Here is a 23472-nt window from a genome sequence, read left to right on the forward strand (position 1 = left end):
TTGTTTTATAGCAATATTATGATGTGTCAGAAAGTACAAGCTCATTAAATTAATGGAAGATGAACTTTAATTTTGACTCAAATTAAAATTTAAATTAACTATGAAATATTGCGGATGTTTAGGATAATAAGAAAATATAGATGGTGTTGGTATTGATGTTTTGAAAAGGTTTTGCACGAAATAATTATAGTGTGCTAAAAATTCAATGAACTTTAGACAATTTCTTTTGTGTTCATTTTGTACATCCCTCTAAACTGTTGCAGGTAGACTAAGATTGTCCATGTTGAGTGTCCTGCCAGATATTGTTAAGACTGTGATTTGTTAATAATTAGCAGAATTTACTTTGTGCTTTGTTGATATTTGGCAGAATTGACTTTGTGATTTGTTGATATTTGCCAGAATTGACTTTGTGATTTGTTAATATTTCACAGAATTGACTTTGTGCTTTGTTGATATTTGGCAGAATTGAAATTGTGATGTGTTAATATTTGGCAGAATTTACTTTGTGATTTGTTAATATTTGGCAGAATTGACTTTGTGATGGTTAATATTTGGCAGAATTGACTTTGTGATGGTTAATATTTGGCAGAATTGACTTTGTGATTTGTTAATATTTGGAAGAATTGACTTCATGATTTGTTAATATTTGGCAGAATTGGTTTATTAGTATTTGGCAGAATTTACTTTGTGATTTGTTAATATTTGGCAGAATTGACTTTGTGATGGTTAATATTTGGCAGAATAGACTTTGTGATATGTTAATATTTGGCAGAATTGATTTTATAATTTGTTAATATTTGGTTGAATATACTTTGTGATTTGTTAATATTTGGCAGAATTGCCTTTGTGATTTGTTAATATTTGGCAGAATTATTGTTGATTTTTTTAAATTTCACATACATGATTCATTTGGATTTTTAGGTTTGGTCATTGTGCATTGTACTTGATGAGAAATAATGTTGTGATTTTTTTTTTTTTGACGATTTTCTATGAATTGTGTACATTTAACAAATGATGTTTGCTTGAAATGTGTACAACCTTATATTAAACAGGAGTCACAGATTGCTGACATGTATGGCATGTACATGTCATCTTTCTAAAATTGTCAGATGGGGAGAAATAAAAAGACTTAAGTTTATTAAATGTGAAACTGTTCGAAACTCCCAGAGGAAATTTTCTTTAAAATGAGATGGTGTGTTATGTAAAGAAATAAATTGGAAGCAATATTATAAGCATTGTATTGATTTTTACCTGAAAACATCGGCCCTGGATTTACATAGATAATTACGAAACATGAGACTATACTTGCCACTAAAGTTCTGTTTCATTTATAATAATCTTTACTAGGAAAAAAATATGAAGATAACGGATATTTGATGAGTGAAGGGTCAATACTGAATTTATTCAACAACTGTAATGAATTTAGTAATAAAGATACACGAATAAAATATATTCTGTTTATCACATATCTAAAGTAAGAACTGTCTGCAGTAAAGTAGAATTACTTTTCACTGATAGGCCTATAGTGAAATGCTTATTATTTAGCACATCTTTATGCTATGTTTGTATAATGCAAATGATGTCATGTCAACATAATATGCACAGATGTGCAATATGGTTTTTATTTACCACAGGTGTTGGCATCAGGATTACATGTGATTAATCGAAAAGTTTTATTTTCCTTGCAAGTTCATCCTGAAATACTATGAAACTTAACACATTATTTGAGACTGACAATTATAAGTAACATACAAGAACATTTAACTCGAGATCTTTCATTGTTTTTACTGAATAATTCCCTTTGTAAACTAAACAAAAAAATTCTTTCTTAAATTTTTTTTGCAAGTTATTTCACCACTACTATTGAAGCTTTGCACATGTCTTCAGGGTCCCTGTTGTAGGACAATTTTGAAGACCTGGAACTGTAGCATGACATTTTAAAATTACTTCCCTTTGTGAAACTTAAAATAATTTAGGGTTATGGAATTTGGCTAATATACCTACCAAGCATATACGAAAACTCAGTTCTTACTGAGGTTACAGTGAATAACTGTGTAGACATTTATGGACTCGGGGCAGGTCTTTTTATTTCAGGGCATTGTGAATAGTACTAACAGCATTTGCATTGATAACAATGTATATATATCTATACCAAAGCATTGCACTTGGAATTTCTTACTAAAATAGCATTTGTATCTTCAAAGCCTTAGCTTATGCAGTGGAAAAAGCTGCTAGTGCTAAATAATTTTGTATTCCAAAGATTTAGATGAAACTTTCAAAGATTTCAATTATATTATGGATGTAAAACAAATTTTTTTATTTCAGCGATTACCAGAACAGAGTGCAAGTTCCCCGTACAAGTCTGTGCCAGATTTATCCTTCAATAAGATAAACGCACCAGTCCTGCCCGGCTTCCGAGATGCTGAAAATATATTACAGCAGGTGCAAAAGAACCGAGGGTACTTAGAGTCGAACTTCGAGGCAGTCATGCGCGCCAGACAAGAAGTTGAGGTATACAGCATGCTCGAAGCTGTATACAATGACAGGTATTTTAACATTTCGATAATTTGTGTATATTTCATAGTATATTCAATGTTTGACATTTGACCTTTGGAAAGGTCGCAGTGTGTTGAACTTTATATTTAGACGTTGGCGTAGAAGGAAGCAGTTAAGCTGGATAGCTTCCTCACATGAAAGAATCCAAAGTCCCTGTCGGGATTCGAACCCACAGCGGTGAGGGGCAAGTGGTTTGAAGTCAACGACCTTTACCACTGGGCCACGGACGCCCCTTCGATAATTTGTGTATATTTCACTGTATATTCAATGTTTGACATTTGACCTTTGGAAAGGGCACAGTGTGTTGAACTTTATATTTAGACGTTGGCGTAGAAGGAATCAGGCGTTAGATTTAAATATCATCTTTTGATTAAGGAAATAAATAAGAAAATCGACTTGTGTTTTCCCCTGAACTACAAGGAAATGAAAATGAAGTAGATTCCAGTGACGCCCATGTAATGATGTATGTTTAATTTGATACCTGTAATAATGTGAAAAGACGTCTGTCACAGCTTTTGTATCATGAAATTAAATATTTTATTCCCTGTATTATTAAAGCTTATCAGTTTTAGACAGGTTTTATTGTTTACAGTAATCTATTGTTGGAGGAAACTTTGATTTAATGAGAAAACAATGAATTTCTTGAATGGGGGTACTAAGTTCTGAACAAAATTTCACCATCACTGCACAAAATTTCTTTATTGGACTTTCTGAATGAAAATGTCTAGAATGTCAATATCAGAAGATAAAATTTTGCTACCAACAATATATACATGTAGATGGGTCAGTCGGCACAAAGGTGAAGACAGACTTGACTCTATGCTAGTGGTGTAGGAAAGGCATTATTGCCACTAGCTAAGTTAGAATGACAGAAATGCCTGACTGATCCGGTTTTATTTAAGTGTTGATGACCTGTAAGCGTGTAACCTTGATTCCAGTGCAAAAATTGAGGAATCAACAGAATAGAGTGGCTGTTTGGAAGTTTAGGATGGTTTAAATTTTTCTATTTTCCTGGTTCCTAACTTACTGGGAAGAAATAATTGGTAATTTGGTGTTGTATTTCAGTACTGACCAAGAGAAAGTGAGAATACAGAAAATGGTGGACAAATCTATACAACGGTTAAGAAGGGAGGTTGAGGTAGGTTTTGTACCTTGTCTTGTATATAATATTAATGTCTTGACTGTTTTCTATCTATGTATTTAATGCTTTAATAATAAAGGTCCATTCACCCTTTTGTGTAGATATAATAGATAGATATAAGTTTGCTTTTGTTTGGTTGGAGTGGTGGAGAATGGTGGATGATGAAATTGGGCTGAATATTGTCTCAGTCTTAAATTGGGGCAGGTGAGGGATGGGGGGTACAATCAAAACTATACAAAAAGAATACTGAGGTCTGGTTCTTAAAATGTGTAACTTGATCAAAGAAACAACACAAGTTAGAATGATATTCTATTTTAATATTTAAATTTTTTTTAACTTTCTTATTCAGTACTTAAATTTTTTTTAAAACACGTGCCCTTCTTTAAACGTTAAAATTTTCCATGTAAAGTTTAACGGGTTAAGAATATTTACCATAAATCACAATGGAGACGAGCGTCGTTACAATATTTCAATGACAGATTAAATAACATGGTCATATATCAAATAAAACAATTTAACAGCAGCCTATCCTGCACTCAGTATCAAGTTTGTTTGAAAGAGATGAATGGGAATCATTAAAACTGATAAAATGAATTTTTTCATCACAAATAAAATTTCTTATATTTGGAAGGCCAAAAGCCTAAAAAGATAAAATTTGAAATTCTTTTGCTCTGAAAAAATAATGCAAAGGATAATAGAATCAAAATGAAAACATATTTTTGTGCAAATCCTTACTTAATAATCCATCAAGCTTACAGAACATCTGTGGTTCTTCTCAGGTGCCCGTTTGTGCCTGAAATAATGTACAGAGGGGCACCTGAGGTCTTCCTCCAGGAGAAAAGGTTGGAAAGTTGACCTATACTGTGTTGGTGTGATGTAAAACCCAACCAAAAACAAACAAAAAAGTATGAATAATAATTTATCATGGTGAAAGTATGTATTTGACCAAGTGAACTATATTACGGATAAAAAAAAAATTGGAAATTGCTAATTAAAATTTTACAGGGATAATATATATTATGAACATTTTTTTTGGCCGCATTTATCATGTTCTGCGGCTTATTTTCCTACTATGAATGGTTTATATACAACTGTAATGTTTTTTGTTGTTTATCCCAAGATTTACCAACAGTCTGAGAAATGTCAAGGTTTAGTCAGCATAACAATGGTTTTGATGTTTTTCATTTACATGCATTTATTTTTTTTATTTTATTTATTATTTTTAGTACTAAATTTTCCAAGTCATATGATTCCTCCCCACAATGACATTTAATTGAGAGCAAAAAATAAAACAGTATCTGGTAATACTGTATACCTAGTTAACTCTGATGTCGGCCTTATAATGGCGAATTTATTAGCATAATTGACATATGAATCTCTTTCATATAAAATTTGAAAAAGAATTAGTCTTTTGTTGACTAAATAAAAATCATCAAAATAAACTCACTTTACTAATTTATTTATTAGTTCCAGTATGTACAAAAGAATTCTTTTCAGAGCAGTTACATAAGCAATCTTTCCAGATATCTGCAAAATTTCTTGATTTACTTCCTATTCGTAATGAAATTGAGATCCATCAGCTGCCTCAGGTCATCCTTAATTTCAAGGCTGTATTCTTACTGATTGTTTACAAAACATCATTGTTGTACAAATGTGTGGTCATAGTAACCTTGATGTCATCTCAATGTGGCAAGACTTTCATGTCTTGTCTGTCTGTTTGTTTGTTTGTTTGTTTGTTTGTTCGTTTGTTCATCAGTCTGTCTGTTTATATTAATTTGAGAAATACTTTTTTACCTCAGCGAAAACATCTTTTAAATTATTTAATAAAGCTGTAGCAGTCATTCTTGGACCAAAATTTCATTTTCACAAACTGATATAAGACCTTGACCTCTAAATGACCTTGACTTCAAAGGTCAAATTGTACAAGGAGGGATATGTGTTTGAGAAACACTTCTTGTTTCGTTCAGGATCTTACTATTGAAATTTTAATATTGACTTTTCTGAAATTTAAAATAAACAGTTTCAAATTCAAAGCAAACACTAACATCCCTTTCACAAAATCAGGAAAGAAAAAAAGGTAATGAAAGTAAATTTCTCTTTTAATTCCGCTATATTGGTATAGACATTCTACGATCATTTTGTATTATATAGAGGTCTACTTTTGATAAATTGCCAGCCATCGTTACAAAAAAATGATGTTGTTATGCAAGATGAATTTGATAACTTATCAATGATGCATTTAAACCAACAATCTTTCTTGTCTAGACAGTAAACTCGTTTTCTTTTCTTAGAAATGTTTACAACATTTCCAGAAGGTTTTCCTATCAGTTCTTAATATACTGGCAGTTATGAGTGTTTTATGTATATATATATATAAATTATATATATAACTCACCTGAGACATTAAAAATTACGTGTGATAAGTGATCGTGATATACATGTACATGAGTACCCTCCCCCTAGATTTGTTATTGCTTATGTGAGATCAATTTTCTGTCGATGAAATGTGTGCTATACCCTCCCTAGCTTAGCAGGTATCTTTGCTGGGTACATCAATTTGACAATTATTGTTACAATGTTTAGACACTTGTTTAAAACCTTGTTTCTTTGGAATTTCTTTGTAGCATTGCAGTTGAATGTATAATATCTCCTTACCATAGCACAGAGAATAGAATGAAAGCCTTAAGTTGCCTCTACACCTCTCCTTTTGCATCCTCTCTATCTATCTTCTCCAACCTTTCTCTCACATACCTGCTTGCTTTTCATTTTAAGTGACCCTGTTACATTCCCTGTCCAACCTCTCACATTCACTTTCCCTTCTTATCTCCCATATGCTCTCTCACATTTTCCCCTCACTTTCCTTCAATGTCACTTTCCCTTTATACCTTCTCCCTTCCCTGTTGAACCTCTCACATTCTCCTTCCCTTCTTATTTCTTACATTTTTTCTCACATTTCCCTTCACTTTTCCTTAAAAGTACCTGCCTCCTTCTTTCCTTCCCAGTCTAACCTCTCACAATAACCTTTTCCTGCTCACCCACATTGTCCTTCCCTTTCTCACCCCCAGGTCTCTTCCTTTTCTCACCCCCAAACTTCCTTTTCACACTCCCCATTCCTCTGCTTTCCCTTTACTACCTACTCTTTCCATTCCCTTCAACAATTTCTTATTTCTTGATTCTGAACATTTTGCTCTCTATCTTCACTCTTATCCTTCACCTATTATTGAGGACAGACATTTCATGGGCAGATGTGACATTGTTCTGTAAACAAGTTGGTCACAGATTTTTGTTATATTATAATTATTATTCAAGGATATTGTATTGAGTAATACAAGAATGAGTAATATTTAGTTGTTCAAGTGATTAAAGAAAAAGAATACGAACCAAAATGACTGAAAAGCGCCAGGTGTCTATGACAGGTATCATTGATAAGTTCATACAAAATGTGTGGGAACTGTAGAAACTCGCGACGGGGATGACGTAGCTTGTATTTTACCTTAACGACGCAAAAATTGCATGTTTGCATGTTTTAAATGTAACGCTTTTTACCAGGCACAAGTAATGTTTGAATTTTTGTCCTTCATTTCTTTAATAGCGCGAGGTCACAGATGATATGGTGATATCGGAGATCAAGAAAAAAGGGGCAACTACTGTTCCAGGGGCCGTAAAAATGCCAGAGCCTGTGGCCGCCCCGAAACAGGGTCAGAAATATGGTATTAGAGGAAGGCTACAACCAAAAGTGGAACCTAAAGTGGAACCAAAGAAAACGGTAGCAAAGAAACCGGCCAAAGAGGCTGTTCATAAGTTCTATAGGCCGCCTCCAAAGGTAAGATAAAACATGACAGATTTATTTCTGAGATATATGTATGCAATCTGTGGTTCGTCCTTTTATGAATGTCTCAAGACAAGAAACACCCTTCTCCAATTTCATTACGATTTTATTTTGCTCCAGTTTAAGCTAGTTTATTTAAACTAGTTACTGATACAGCTAAAATCTTACAGAAATATGTGTGGTTTTATGTTCACATCCTGAACAATCTAATACTGATGTCATAGGAAAGGAAATGTAATCGTGACTCAATGGCCTGGCCTTGTAATTTCTGGGTGAGGAGGCAGACACAACTTTGGCCCATGTTCCTTGTCACAGTTATAAACTTTTAATTATACAGCCATATTCAATAATTGTATATTTTTAGCTCGACTTTTCTATGAAAAGGGGAGCTATCCTACTCGCCCCGGCGTCGGCGTCGGCGTCGGCGTTAGCGTTAGCGTTGGCGTCACACCTTGGTTAAGTTTTTCGTACCACCCCACTTTATTTCAGAAGTATTACAAGTATGGCTTTGAAACTTACCATACTTGTTCACCATCATAACCTCCATCTACAGACAAGAGTACATAACTCTGTCAAGGTTTTTGACAGAATTATGGCCCTTTTTTGACTTAGAAAGTGTATTGAGCTTGGTTAAGTTTTTTGTACCACCTCACTTTATTTCAAAACCATTGGAGGTATTGCTTTGAAACTGACCATACTTGTTTACCATCACGACCTTCATCAACAGACAAGAGGACATAACTCTGTCAAGGTTTTTGACAGAATTATGCCCCTTTTTGACTTAGAAAATACATTGAATATGGGTAAAATCCACTTATTGCCTTAACCCTTTGAGATATTGCTTTGAAACTTTTAATGCTATTTCACATCATTACCCCCATCTGTACGCAAGAGAAGGTAACTCTGTCAAGGATTTGTTTTAAAAATTAAGGCCTTTTATCGACTTAGAATCTTGGTTAAGTTTTTAGTACCAGTCCACTTTTTGACTGAACTGTTTGAGATATTAATTTGAAAGTTGGAATACTTGTTTACCATCATGGTCCCAAAACATGGGCAGGAGAAGGTAATTCTGTTAAGGATTTTATTTGAATTATGGCCCTTTTTGACTTAGAAACTCAGTTAAGATTTTCATTCTTGTCCACTTGTTGACTTAACCATTTGAGATATTACTTTGGAAGTTGGAGTTCTTATGTGCCATCATGAGACCTATCTGTAAGCAAGAGAAGATAACTCTGTGAAAATGTTTCTTGATTTGTACTTAGAAATTCCTAGTTAAAGTCTTGTGTGCCCTTAACTGTCAAAGTTTTGTTTTATAGGCAAGCACTAAAAAAGTCGAGCGCGCTGTCCTTCTGACAGCTCTTGTTTCTTATTTTGTGACTTGTTTTGCTGAATAAAGTCGGTTTAAAGAAAAAAAATCTTCTATTTTTTGGTTTATAAAAAGCTTTAAATAACACTTTTAAGATATTAGAAATATCCACATTTTTGTGTAAGGATATACATGAAAGAAATAGAAGTGTTGTCTCAAAGAGAGAAAACAAGTTAATATAGAAAAGCTAGACTGATTTGCAACATCTTTTCTTGGGCAGACTTGATAAATCATGTCCTGCTGAAATATGCTCAGCTGGTATTCCATCTTTCTTCCCTTTGCATGAGGTTTTATTTGTCTATTTTTGTGTAAATTTAATATTTATTTGCTTTGATATTGACAACAATCACATTGTGAAATATTAAGTTATTTACCATAAAAACCTCAAAAGATGCATGCTTTGATATAAGTATTACGTAAGTATGTGTTCATAGTCTTAAGAGTTTGCCTCACTACCACCTAGATGGGTCACAGCCTGTCAAGGACTATGATATCTTTGACATGAGAATGCTATCCAGCTACCTTATGGAAGGTTGGTGGTTCTAATCTAATGTGCAAGCTTGTGCATGAAATAATTCACAGAGGAACCCCAACAGTACGTCATATGAGTATGACCTTTACAATGTTGTTGTGAACAACCTGAACCTACTGTATTCGTCTGATGGATTTGCCCTGCTTTGAATTTGGAACAGTCCATTCAAAAGTTAAGGGCGTTCTATATCAAAATAAAAAAATCAAGCTACCCACAAAATACTGGAAGAGCCTAGTCAGAAAGCACGGCTTTGCAGGCTGGCCAGGTTCCATGCTGATGCCTAGGGTTAATCGTTTTTGATTCCATGAGGTTATGGGTTTAAATCTAAACCAAAGAAAAAAGTAATATGTGGTCAAATCACAATAAAAAAGAGGAGGGAATGATTAAATATAGATTTAAGTGATCATGGAATGGACCGACTAAATATAGAATTAAGATATCATCTAAGCATTGCTTTTATATGATGATCTACTTTTGCTGTAAAAGTATATATCGGGCAGCTCTGTTGTCACACCTACGTAGTAGTCGATTAAAAGGCAATTTGTGACACTTAACACATCAGATGTTGCCTTGATATTTGATGCGATGAATCATACGAGTTCACACCATTTAACATTGTAAATAATAAATATAGGTTAGCTGCATGGTATGGTGATGCAATCACATGTGAGGAAATTTCCTCATCGCTTTGTTCCGATTGCATGATTTTTGCAATATTGATTAAAATGCATTTGAAGCGTTTATTTTTAGACATTTATGCATTATTAATTTTTTCAGCATTTTGTGAATTTCAGATGTAAACTTTATTAATATAAAGTAACAAAATTCATTGAGTAAACCAGTTTTATTGTGTACTTTAGATGAATGGTTTTTTTTTGGTTTTTTTTATGAGTACATTGTATATGCAAATATTTGGGTGTCTGAATTTTACTGTGTATTTCTTGGTCAATTAAATCAACCAACTTGACACTTCTGGTCCATTACAGTGTATTTGTTATAATTACACAAACAATGTTTAAATACACTTAAAGGAAAAAAATATGTTATTTGACCAAATAGTATCAGTCTTCTTGTGGAAAATTCAAATACGTTATAGTACTTCAGGGCATCCTTTATGTCAGTCAGTACTTATGAAGTGTTTATAAACTATAATTTCCCTATAAAGTTGTGAATATAATTTGTCAAAGGGAGACAACTGGAAGAATGCCAGTTTTTTTGTTTTACAGAATTTTCTCCCCTGTGTTACCAGTCTGATTTGTTCAAAATGTATTTTCTAAAATTCACTAGTCAAGACTTTGCAGTTTTTGCCTGATAAGACTGTCTATATTTTAATGAAAAAAAATAATTGTGAAATGAATGGTATATAAAGGGAGTTAATCTGAATAGATGGTTTGACCAATAAAGGGAGTTAATCTAAACAGATAGTTTGATCCACCACTACTACATCTGAAATTATAACTAAAATACACATAACTTGTACAAAATGTGCATCATTGAAAGGAACAAAATTTTAATTTGGATTAATAAGGTTACTAAAAAAATATATTAAATAATTTTAGAGAAAGTCAGTGTTTGAGGATGAAGAAGCCATGACAAGGATCTACGGGAAAGCTTCCTACCAGAAAGGACGGACAACGGTGAAAGACCCATACCTTCACTACCAGAACACAGCAAAACAGAAACCTTCCAGACCCGCAGGTTATGCTGAAGTGAAAGGTAAGCTCTTGCACAGTAGAAACTGACTGTCAGACCACCTTTTACAAGCAATTTTTTGTGGTATAAGACCGCTCTGAATTCTGAGTCTTTATAAAATCTTATTTATCTGACTTAGGCAACTACATGCGAACATGGCTACAGTGACAGCTTGTTTCACTACACTGAATTGTTGCTAAGTGACCGTTAAAAATTATCCAAAAGTTGTAATTTGAAAATTGGCTATGTTAAAATAAGGCATTTTATTCAAGGCATAATATTTTGGTACCAAATCCTCTGTAAGCTGTTTTTTTATGTAAATGATTTTTACAAGTAGGCAACAGAAATGCACAGTAAACATGATAATATGATAGGCAGTAGTGTAATTTATTTATAAGACATACATGTACTTATTTCATGCTTTCCAGTGTTTTATTGTAATGTATCTAGACGATTATATTCTGATAAACCAATAGTGAAATTTATAAAATATAATTTTCACTGTAGCCGGACTATATCTGAATGCGGATGAAAAGAAAATCATAACTAAATGGAATAACAGCCAGAAATAAATGCTGTCATGCGTAAATTTTGCTTCTTTAGAAAAAGAAAGTCGATGTCATCATACATCATGTAAAAATGTAACAAAATATGACAAAATGTAACAGACCTATATTTTAAAATTGATAATGTGACGTCATGATGTGATGACAAAACAAGGGAGAATGTGCGACGTTACGCGGCAAAATTAGTAAAAAAGTACTCAAAATCACTTAAAAAGCATGAAATAAAAAGAAAATTTCTTTGTTTTAAATATAAGATTGAAATATATTTCATTCGTGAACACCAGCTATTATATTTTCACTCGTGGTGTAGCCACTCGTGAAAATATTGCATCTGGTGTTCACTCAGTGAAATTATATTTCAATCTTACATGCAAAACAAACAAATACCCTCTATATCCCTTACCTTTTTAAGTAGTTATAGAGAAGATAATTGAAAAACAATGTTACATTAATGTTCCTATTGCCTGTGTAATGTGTTATCTATGTCATATTGTTAGATATGTGTGATGAATTCATTTAATAATGAAAATGGAATTGTCAATTATTGTCAGTTTGAAGGATTGTCAATTATTGTCAGTTTGAAGGACTTCAATATCAAAAATGATGAAGGACATTATTTCTAGAGGTGGTCACACTGCACCGACATGGCGGATAATCCAGTTCTATACTATTGGCGTATAAAAAAGCTTATTATTGATGTTAACACTTGATCAGTTAAGATATTGGAACACCTTGTATTTCAGGTACAGAAATGATGTCGTCAAAGACTCAAACAGCAAGTGGTGGTGTAAGGCAGTTCTACTTTAACCCTGCCACAGGAACGTATATACCCATAGCATCCAGTGCCGCTGCAGGTAAACTTGTGTAACATTGTAATGTATATTTAATACACATGTACATTATTTGACTTTGCTAAAACAATAACGTATAATCACATTACATTATAGATGAGAAGTTAAACGCCCAAGTCTAAAAATGAAATACAAGTTCTTTTCTGTTCTCTCTTCAGTTAATTAATACAGATTGTTTATTTCCATAGCAACTGATGAATATGTAATACAATTTTTTCTCAAAAATAGCTACAGTATTTTCAAAATTTATAAAATTTATTTATAAAATTTGTTAGTAACCTTTGGAACTCATATAATCAATAAAATTGACTGTTTTACATTAATCTGAATTAAGATAAGCTATGCGTATTGTAAAACTTTTAAACTATTTGATACTGTTCAAAATGATAAGTGCGTTTTTTGACTGATAATCACAATTATCGATTTTGTAAAACCAGAATAAATAAAAAGACATTTAAATGTTCAAGAAACCTTGATTTTCACATTGACAGACTGAAAACTAAAAATTACATATTAAATGTTTTCTTTTACTAATTCTGACATCTGATTTTTCAGCACCCATACCTGGTCAGTTGATTCCCATGGCAGTACCTCTAGGAGGTCCAAGGATGGATGTTGGTCTAACAGTGCCTTCCAGTATGACCTCTACACCTGGCCCAGTGACCTTTAACCCTATATCTCAGGTGACAGCAGACGGCAATGTTTCCATGGTTTCTATGGGAATGGTGGATGAGGATAAGAAGAATAGACCGGAACTAGGAAAACAGGTAGAGTAGACATTAAAAGAACAAAACAAAACATTTCAAGAAGCTTTGTTTTAAAAGAACTCCACTAAGGTTCAGAAGCCTTTAAACATCAAATTTAAAATTCTTACATAGATCAACTGTGGCACTCAAAACTAAAAAAATATGCCAAACAAAATAAAGAAATAAACTCAGATTTAAATCGAAAATAAACTTTTATTGTGATACTTACACAGATTTGAGTTAAGACTATTTAAACAGTAAAAAATTTTGGATAAATTTGCACAAAATAATGAAAATAATTATTCTTGGGAAACTGAGTGAGGAAACGATCTTGTAACAAATTATCAGTTCAGACCCTACATCAAATGGTAAACAAATCTAGAATAAACTCACAAAACACTCATTCAAAAACTTTATGCAAAGTTAGAAAACCCTTACCAAGCTAAATGTATATAATGGACTTGCCCTGCTTTTACTTTGGAACAGTCCATTAACAATTACAGGAATTAAGTATCAAAATACTTTAAATTGAGTAGCAAACTGTTTCTACAGTTTCTAGACTGCACAAATAGGTGAGTTTATTATTGTTGCTGTTTACACCTTACACCATGCCATTTTGGATTTCTTAGTATCCCAGCACTTACGGCAAAAATAAAATCCAATTTCATAATTTAGGGACCCAACCGAACATTTTGGTATATGAAACCTTCTGTTTATGATCGGGGACCAGTTACTCCCCTAGATAAGCGACTTATTTGAGTCTATTTGCAGTTTAAAAATATTTGCTCATTTTAAGAATAAATACAGTCATGTGTTATAATTCGTCATATAATATGAATGATTTATCTATAAAAGATTTTGTTATCATGTAGGTATTGCCTGCGGTAGATATTGACACAGATATTTCTGAACTATCAGAGATCATGGAGGAAGGACCCATCTCCCCAGTCAGGTCAAGGACACCGGAATCGAAATCTAAGAAGCACGTTCATATTGTCTCGCCCCGTGGCACGCCCAACAAGACACCGGGAAAATCGCCAAACAAGCCGCATTATGAAGTTGTATACCACGAGGTAGGTTCATATCGACCGCTACTGCTTATAGTAATGTATAATGAAAAAGTTATACACTATTGAGGGTATAGGCCTAAGGGTATATGTTGTTTTGCGTACTGATAAGTGAAAACAACATACAATGTAATTGCCAATTATCAATCTTCAAATTTTTTAAAAATCATTTTATTTCTTGGTTTGAAATCTATCTGGTATGGATGCTTTCTTTTTGTGATCTGTCAACAACAATAATTTTTTCTCAGAAAGGGACTAAGTATTAATTTTATGGTCAAACCAGTAGGACACAGTTGAATATTATTAAAATTTTCACATGTGTAATTTTCGCATGTGTAAGTTCACCATTCATATATGATCTGATTATAAAATATGACTGAGAATCAGATGATTGTGTCATTTAAAAGTACATATTTCAAAACAAAATATTCTTTTGAGTTTTTCAAAACATTCCAAATTGTTTTTACAGCATCTATATTGTGCTTTGCATAGTTAATCTTATGATTGATCATTTTTCTAAGAAAAACTAGAGGGTTTTGCATAGTTTATAATTGTATCACTAAGCACGATCTATATACAGTTTGAATTTAGGACTGCATGGTTTATCACTTTATCTTTAGCCATCCTCATACTTTAAGCATATAAAATCGCATGTTTTTCACCTTATGTACATTGTATGACATATGTTTATTTAAGAAAACTTTCATAGGGTTTTGCATGTGTGTTTTTTTTTCACTTTGCCATAAAGCTAAGCATTTGTGAAACATTAATTTATAGCATGCAATGGTTATCAATATGTATTGAATCTTATGACTATATATTTCTATGCATGGTTTATCACTCTATTTCATTAAGTAAACATATAAGTATAAAGAAAAAACATGGTTTATCACCTCATTTCTTAAGCTATAATATTAATATCTATGTAGAGTTGTGCATTCTTTATCACTTGTGATGAAGCTTTCTTACACAGTTTAAGACTATGCATGGTTTATCACTTAACTCTGCAATTCTTTATTGTTTATCACTTTATTGTGTAATCATGCATTGTTTATCACTTTATTGTGAAGTCTTCAATGGTTTATCTCTTCATTGTGTAAACATGCATTGTTTATCACTTTATGATGTAATCATGCATTGTTTATCACTTTATTGTGAAATCTTCAATAGTTTATCACTATATTGTGAAGTCTTCCATGGTTTATCCCTTTTTAGCTCACCTTGCACAAAGTGCAGGTGAGCTTTTAGGATGGCCAACCAAATGGCGTCCGTCGTCAGTCGTCCGTCCACATTTTAAATATTCTAAGGACATCTTCTATGATACCGCAAGGCCAATGTTAATGAAACTTGGCAGGAATACTCTTTGTATGAAGCTCTATCAAGATTGTTCAAAGAATTCCATTTCATGCAGAACTCTGGTTGCCATGGCAACCGAAAGAAAAATCTTTAAATATCTTCTTTTAAAGAACCGTAAGAGCTAGAGCTTAGATATTTGGCATGAAACATCTTCTAATGAGTGTCTACCAAGTTTGTTCAAATAAAAGCCCTAGGGTCAAAATTGGCCCCGCCCCAGGGGGTCATTGATTTTCCCTATATGCATATAGTAAAAACTTAAAAAATCTTCTTTTAAAGAACCAAAAGAGCTAGAGCTAAGATATTTGGCATGAAACATCTTCTAGTGAGTGTCTACCAAGTTTGTTCAAATAAAAGCCCTGGGGTCAAAATTGGCCCGGCCCGGGGGGTCATTGATTTTCCCTATATGCATATAGTAAAAACTTAAAAAATCTTCTTATAAAGAACTGTAAAAGCTAGAGCTTAGATATTTGGCATGAAACATCTTCTAGTGAATGTCTACCAAGTTTGTTCAAATAAAAGCCCTGGGGTCAAAATTGGCCCCGCCCCAGGGGGTCATTGATTTTCCCTATATGCATATAGTAAAAACTTAAAAAATCTTCTTTTAAAGAACCCAAAGAGCTAGAGCTAAGATATTTAGCATGAAACATCTTCTAATGAGTGTCTACCAAGTTTGTTCAAATAAAAGCCCTGAGGTCAAAATTGGCTCTGCCCCAGGGGGGGTCATAGATTTTCCCTATATGCATATAGTAAAAACTTAAAAAATCTTCTTTTAAAGAACCCATAGAGCTAGAGCTAAGATATTTGACATGAAATATCTTCTAGTGAGTGTCTACCAAGTTTGTTCAAATAAAAGCCCTGGGGTCAAAATTGGCCCCGCCCCGGGGGGTCATTGATTTTCCCTATATGCATATAGTAAAAACTTAAAAAATCTTCTTTTAAAGAACCGTAAGAGCTAGAGCTTAGATATTTGGCATGAAACATCTTCTAGTGAATGTCTACCAAGTTTGTTCAAATAAAAAGCCCTGGGGTCAAAATTGGCCCCGTCCCAGGGGGTCATAGATTTTCCCTATATGCATATAGTAAAAACTTAAAAAATCTTCTTTTAAAGAACCCAAAGAGCTAGAGCTAAGATATTTAGCATGAAAACATCTTCTAATGAGTGTCTACCAAGTTTGTTCAAATAAAAGCCCTGGGGTCAAAATTGGCCCCGCCCCAGGGGGTCATTGATTTTCCCTATATGCATATAGTAAAAACTTAAAAAATCTTCTTTTAAAGAACTCAAAGAGCTAGAGCTAAGATATTTAGCATGAAACATGTTCTAATGGGTGTCTACCAAGTATGTTCAAATAAAAGCCCTGGGGTCAAAACTGGCCCCGCCCCGGGGGTCATTGATTTTCCTTATATGTGTATAGCAAAAACTTAAAAAAATCTCTTTGAAAAAACCCAAATAGCTTGAGTTTAGATATTATACATGAAACATCTTTAAGTAAATATCTACAAAGTTTGTTCAAATAAAAGCCCGGGGGTCAAAACTGGCCCTGCCCCAGGGGTGTCATTGTTTTTAACTATATGTGTATAGTAAAAACTTAAAAAATCTTCTTTTAAAAAAACCCAATGAGCTAGAACTTAGATGTTTAGCATGAAACATCTTCTTATGGGTGTCTACCAAGTCTGTTCAAATAAAAGCCCTTGGGTAAAAATTGGCCTGGGGGGGGGGGGGGGGCTATATACAGGTGAGCGACCTCAGGGCCATCATGGCCCTCTTGTTTCATGAAATCTTCCATGGTTTATCACTATTTTGTAAAGTCATGCATGATTTATCACTTTAATGTGAAGTCATCCATGGTTTCTATGGTTTATCACTTAATTATCCATTGTGTTCACGTTATTGTGAGGTCATTCCTGGTTTATAACTTTATTGTGATGTTTATGATTTATCACTTAATTGTGAAGTCTTTCAGGGTTTATTACTTTATTGCGAAGTCTTCCATGGGTAACCAGTTTATTATGTAATCATCCATGGTTTATTGCTTTATTGTGAAGTCTTCCATGGTTAACCAGTTTATTATGTAATCATCCATGGTTTATTGCTTTATTGCGAAGTCTTCCATGGTTAACCAGTTTATTATGTAATCATCTATGGTTTATTGCTTTATTGTGAATTCATCCATTGTTTACCACTTTATTGTGAAGTCATCCATTGTTTACCACTATATTGTGAAGTCATCCATGGGTTTTCACTTTATTGTGTAATCATTCATGTAAAATATTCAGGAACCAGGCTCAGATGAAGGAGAGAAAGTAGAGGAAGAAGAAAGCATCACAATATCTCAACCTGCTATCACTCATTCTAGCAATAATCAAAATCATAGTGTAAGCTCTATGTATCCTGTCCTTCCATCTGTCTGTGTGTGGTTGTGTACCAGTGCTTTATAATAACGTCACATGCTTGCTTCTTTTGTTTTTTGCTTTTGTTTAACCTGATTTTGCGCTCATGTTCACTTGCAACCAGATGTTGCTGAAATTATGTTGCCCGTTGAGGGGTTGTTTGGTATTTTATTTTTATTGCAAATTTTTAAAGCATATGAACATTATTTGCTAATGTCCTTTTTTTAATGCAAACAGATTCTGCTGAAACTTCTGTCTATTTTTTGGTTGTTCAGAATTTCTTTATTTCAGTTATTTTCAAAGCATAAGAAAATTATTTGCTAATGTCTTTCTTTGTTTTAGCTGGACTTTTATTTGAAAAAAATAATAGAAGTATTGTTACAGTCACTTTGGCCTTGCCGTTGCCATTGACGTCCGCACACTTGTACCTTAATCATAACTTTTTAAGCTCTTGGTGTATTGTCTTCATACTTGTACACAACAACCTTCTTTTCGTTTTTCCTTAATTTTGTTTTGAAAGATTTGTTTAAACCATTTATTTGTTTGCTTTTAGAAAAAGTAAAAAAGTGGAGCGTTCCCCCCGCCCGGCTGTGGCTCTTGTTTTATCTATGTTTTCGACCAACCTTTCTTGCAGGGAACTAGTTTAGTAAGCAAAATGATTATTCAGAAATATTGTACATCCAAGTGTGCAACAATTCCTTTTTTAGCTCACCTGTCACAAAGTGACAGGGTGAGCTTTTGTGATCGCTTTTCGTCCGGCGTCCGTCCGGCCGTCCGTCCGTCCGTAAACTTTTACTTCAAATGACATCTCCTCATAAACCACTAAGCCAATTTCATCCAAACTACACAGGAATGTTCCTTTGGTGGTCACCTTTAAAAATTGTTCAAAGAATTTAATTCCATGCAGAACTCTGGTTGCCATGGCAACCGAAAGAAAAAACTTTAAATATCTTCTTTTAAAGAACCCAAAGAGCTAGAGCTTAGATATTTGGCATGAAACATCTGCTAATGAGTGTCTACCAAGTTTTTTCAAATAAAAGCCCTAGGGTCAAAATTGGCCCCACCCCAGGGAGTCATTGATTTTCCCTATATGCATATAGTAAAAGCTTAAAAAATCTTCTTTTAAAGAACTCAAAGAGCTAGAGCTAAGATATTTAGCATGAAACATGTTCTAATGGGTGTCTACTAAGTTTGTTCAAATAAAAGCCCTGGGGTCAAAATTGGCCCTGCCCCGGGGGTCATTGATTTTCCTTATATGTGTATAGCAAAAACTTAAAAAACTTCTTTGAAAAAAACCCAAATAGCTAAAGTTTAGATATTAAGCATGAAACATCTTCTAGTTGGTGTCTACAAAGTTTGTTCAAATTAAAGCCCTGGGGTCAAAACTGGCCCCGCCCCGGGGGTCATTGATTTCCTTATATGTGTATAGCAAAAACTTAAAAAATCTTCTTTGAAAAAACCCAAATAGCTAGAGTTAGATATTAAGCATGAAACATCTTCTAATAAGTGTCTACAAAGTTTGTTCAAATAAAACCCCTTGGGTCAAAACTGGCCCCGCCTCAGGGGTGTCATTGTTTTTAACCATATGTGTATATAGTAAAAACTTAAAAAATCTTCTTTTAAAAACCCCAATGAGCTAATGAGCTAGAGCTTAGATGTTTAGCATGAAACATCTTCTTATGGGTGTCTACCAAGTTTGTTCAAATAAAAGCCCTTGGGTTAAAATTAACTCTGCGGGGGGGGGGGGGGGGAGAAGGTCATTGTTTTTCTTTATATGTGTATAGCAAAAACTTAACATCATGAAAAATCTTCTAATGTAAAATCTTCTACAGGTGAGCGACCTCAGGGCCATCATGGCCCTCTTGTTTAATTGTACACAGTTAATATTAGCTCAATTTATTGTTTAGACCATATTTCACATCTAAGCTTGGTTTCTAGTTCAAAAGTACTAGCTTAAAAAAACAAACAAACAAAAAACAACACAAAAACATAATTGCACCTACAAGTTTGTTTGTTTGTCTGTTTGTTATTGATGTTTTGAAGATAGTGTATAAACCCATGTACTTTGCAATATCTATATTTTGTATGTCCAATATTCATATTATATGCACCATTAGTGACCCATGTTCACATTTATAATACTTGGATTTACTAATGAAATCTATATTCTGGGTTAAATGTAATGTACTTATTAAAAGTAATATTTTCATAAAGAGATAGTTATGGTTTTAAAGGATGTTGTACATTTTGTTAGAACATATCAACTGCTGTGCTTCAGTACAATATCTTTTTATGCAATTCCTTGAGTTATGTTTTAATTTTGATATTAATATTCTATGTTATACTGCTGCTTTCCATTCTGCACTTAGTATTTACATCCTTGCAGTGAAACCAGATTTACCTTTGTTACAGTTTTTGTCACACAGTTATATTTGCACAGTATTTTATGTTTTAAATAAATGTTGCTTTAAAATTTGGTTCCATATTTCATACCTGAAAAGAATGCTTAAGTACATTTTATTATACTTAAGTGACATTCCTAATGATATTAAGTAAAGTAAACCAAATTTGAGCCATGTTTTAAAATTTGAGCCCTTACTGAGTTTATATTATTGAAAACCAAGATCAAAAATTTTCTTTTCTTAAAAAAAAATAAACAAGAAAAAAAACTTTTCTTTAGATAAACGTGTATGTAGATTAGATTCTTAATACATGTTTCACATGTAGACCAGTTATTAAATTAAAAAAATTAAAGGGCCTACATCATTTCATAGTGAAAATATCATTTAAATGCATCAAAAAGGACTTGATAACAGTACACAGAATTTTATTATATATTTTTGCTTTGGCAGAGAAAAATTTCAAGATTATTTTTCAGATATTGGATGAAAGGTCACCTTTTCTAAAACAATTTTGTTCTTTTATTATTATGCTGTATCTATCATCTTAGTTGAGCACTTATATAAAATAACTGGTCACTCTTGTTCTGTCATTGATGTACCCCTTTTCTCATAAGTCATGTTAAAATGTAGAAACTGGCCTGATTAAAGGCTTATGATTCCCAGGATAAATACTATGTCCTGTTCAGGAGATACCCTGTGAAGAACAGATGTAGAATAGTGACCTGATTCCCGGCTACAAGCCAAAGTCCTGAAGAACAATATAATGGACCTGCATTCCCGCCAAAATTGCCGTCTGCTGATAGGCAGTTGACCTCTGACCTTATAGCAGAAGATATAAGAAGAAGAGATCTTCTTCAAAACAAAGCCACTGAATGGTACTGAAATTTCTTGATTATTTATAGATCAACAAAACGCAATTGAAAATTACTTAATTTAATGGTAATTTATTATGGAGACAAAAAATATGAATTTTATTGCTTTCCTGAAATACAATGAATGAATATATCTTCTCAGTTACCAGAGATCTATTTTTTCTGTCAAATCCCTCACAAGGACTTAGATTTAATGAGATTTATATTTAAGAATCAATAAGAGGGTTTACTTGTGACAACAGTACATATACAAGAACAAATAGTATCAAATCATGGCTTCATGTAAATCATGAGTAGTCAATTTCTATATGAATGAAACTATTTTCCTTGATATTAGTTTACCTCTAGCCTGCATATGGCAAAAGATTCTTACCCATGTGACCAGTGCAGACCAGGATAAGTTGGTACCATCTGTTCATGCACTGGTCACTTTTCAGGCAGTATACTAGTAATGTATGAAATTTTCCCTAAAATGAATTAATGGTTTTGTCCGGAATGAAAGATGGACAAGTCCATTTAAGATATTTAGAGTGGTAAGTGTTAAGTGAGTTTTATATGCAATAAATTTCATAGAACTATGAAAATGTTTGTATATTATTAGTTATAAAGATTGTTGACAGGTTATATGGCCCTATATAAATGGCTGTTTGTAAATATAACCTGAGCCGCTAGGCGAGGGTTATCATTGCAAACAGTCGCTTATATATGGCCATATAACCTGTCAACAATCTTTATAACGAATTTATAATACAGCAAGCATCATTTGTAGAGGAATAAAGCGAGATTTCTTATTAAATCGGCAGCAGCCGTGTATATAAAACTTTATAATACTGCACGTTTGTAACGTCATTTTTCATTGGATAATCGTGACGTTTATATAGTTTTATATACACGGCTGCTGTCGATTCATGAAGAAATCTTACTTTTTTTTCTCTAAAAATGATGCTTGCTGTATTATAAATTCGTTATAAAGATTGTTGACAGGTTATATGGCCGTATATAAACGGCTATTTGCAATATAACCCTCGCCTAATGGCTCGGGTTATATTTACAAATAGCCGTTTATATAGGGCCATATAACCTGTCAACGATCTTTATAATTAAAAATATAAACGTCACGATTATCCAATGAAATATGACGTTACAAACGTGCAGTATTATAATACTTAATATAAACAATTTGCTTACTTATATGCTTGAAAAATGTTACTGATCTTGTATAAGAACCTGTTTTATAAAATCTAGGATAGAGCAAGAGTTGATGGCCAGGATTATTACTGAGGTTTACCCGCTCAGAGACATAGAGGAGCCTCATGACCTCAGCCATGTTGTGTCAGAGGCATCCGAGGACAGTATGGCAGAAGAGAAGGAAAAATCTATGTTTGGTAAGGCATTTACTTCATGTAGTTCCCATACTTATTTGTCAAATAATATTGTCCAACTAATTGTTGAAATATTGCGCAATTTCATGTATGGGCAATATCTCCCCTAGAAGGGAGATTCTGACCCTGAACAAAAATATTGTGCCAAATGTCAAAGGGGGAGAAGAATGTACAGCCTGACTGGGACTCAAACCAGGGACTCTCGGAATACTGTCCCACAGCTCTTCTTTTAGGCCGTATACACAGCTTCCTTAAATAGTGAACAGCTCTGAACTGTCACATACTGGTAAAGGAGATATTTGCTTGTTGGTAGAAATTGATAGAATCTATTACATTTTGTTATTTGCAGTTATGGACACTATTGGACATAGAGGGATGCAGCTATTTATAGATGCTGGTTATCCAGTAGATAACAGCCTGGTTAACAAGCTGGTAGAAGAGGTCTTGCAAGAGAAGGTGCGAACCATGCTTGGGCAGAGACCAGATGCTGAGGATCAAACCCAGGTCAGGGGACATCCTAAGGTCACTCAAGATGGTCCTGAATGGGAAGAACCCGTTTCAGAAGGAATAGAAGAAGTATGAGATTAGCTTAGTTTAAACGTCCTAAAAATAAAGATATTTTATTGTAATTTATTTTCAAATAATAAGATCAGTATGTTCTAACTACTTGGTTCTGTTATCATTTAAGTGATGTCTCTGTATGACCTTTACATAAATCTAAGTGAC

General features: G+C 33.4%; 1 protein-coding gene across 1 annotated transcript in view; it reads left to right on the plus strand.

Annotated features, from left to right (window-relative positions):
- Window positions 1-23472, plus strand: part of LOC132757267 (protein TALPID3-like) — a 119915-nt gene that overhangs the window by 87074 nt on the left and 9369 nt on the right. Inside the window, exons 9-20 of the mRNA XM_060748519.1 lie at window positions 2326-2546; window positions 3622-3694; window positions 7290-7520; window positions 10984-11140; window positions 12426-12536; window positions 13089-13300; window positions 14152-14352; window positions 17977-18129; window positions 18644-18648; window positions 21233-21367; window positions 22610-22749; window positions 23096-23322. Coding sequence (XP_060604502.1) covers window positions 2326-2546; window positions 3622-3694; window positions 7290-7520; window positions 10984-11140; window positions 12426-12536; window positions 13089-13300; window positions 14152-14352; window positions 17977-18129; window positions 18644-18648; window positions 21233-21367; window positions 22610-22749; window positions 23096-23322 — 1866 coding nt within the window. The remainder of the gene's footprint in view (window positions 1-2325; window positions 2547-3621; window positions 3695-7289; window positions 7521-10983; window positions 11141-12425; window positions 12537-13088; window positions 13301-14151; window positions 14353-17976; window positions 18130-18643; window positions 18649-21232; window positions 21368-22609; window positions 22750-23095; window positions 23323-23472) is intronic.

The sequence above is a fragment of the Ruditapes philippinarum genome, unplaced genomic scaffold (assembly GCF_026571515.1).
Source record: "Ruditapes philippinarum isolate M1 unplaced genomic scaffold, ASM2657151v2 ctg770_1_1_1_1, whole genome shotgun sequence".
Lineage (NCBI taxonomy): Eukaryota > Metazoa > Mollusca > Bivalvia > Venerida > Veneridae > Ruditapes > Ruditapes philippinarum.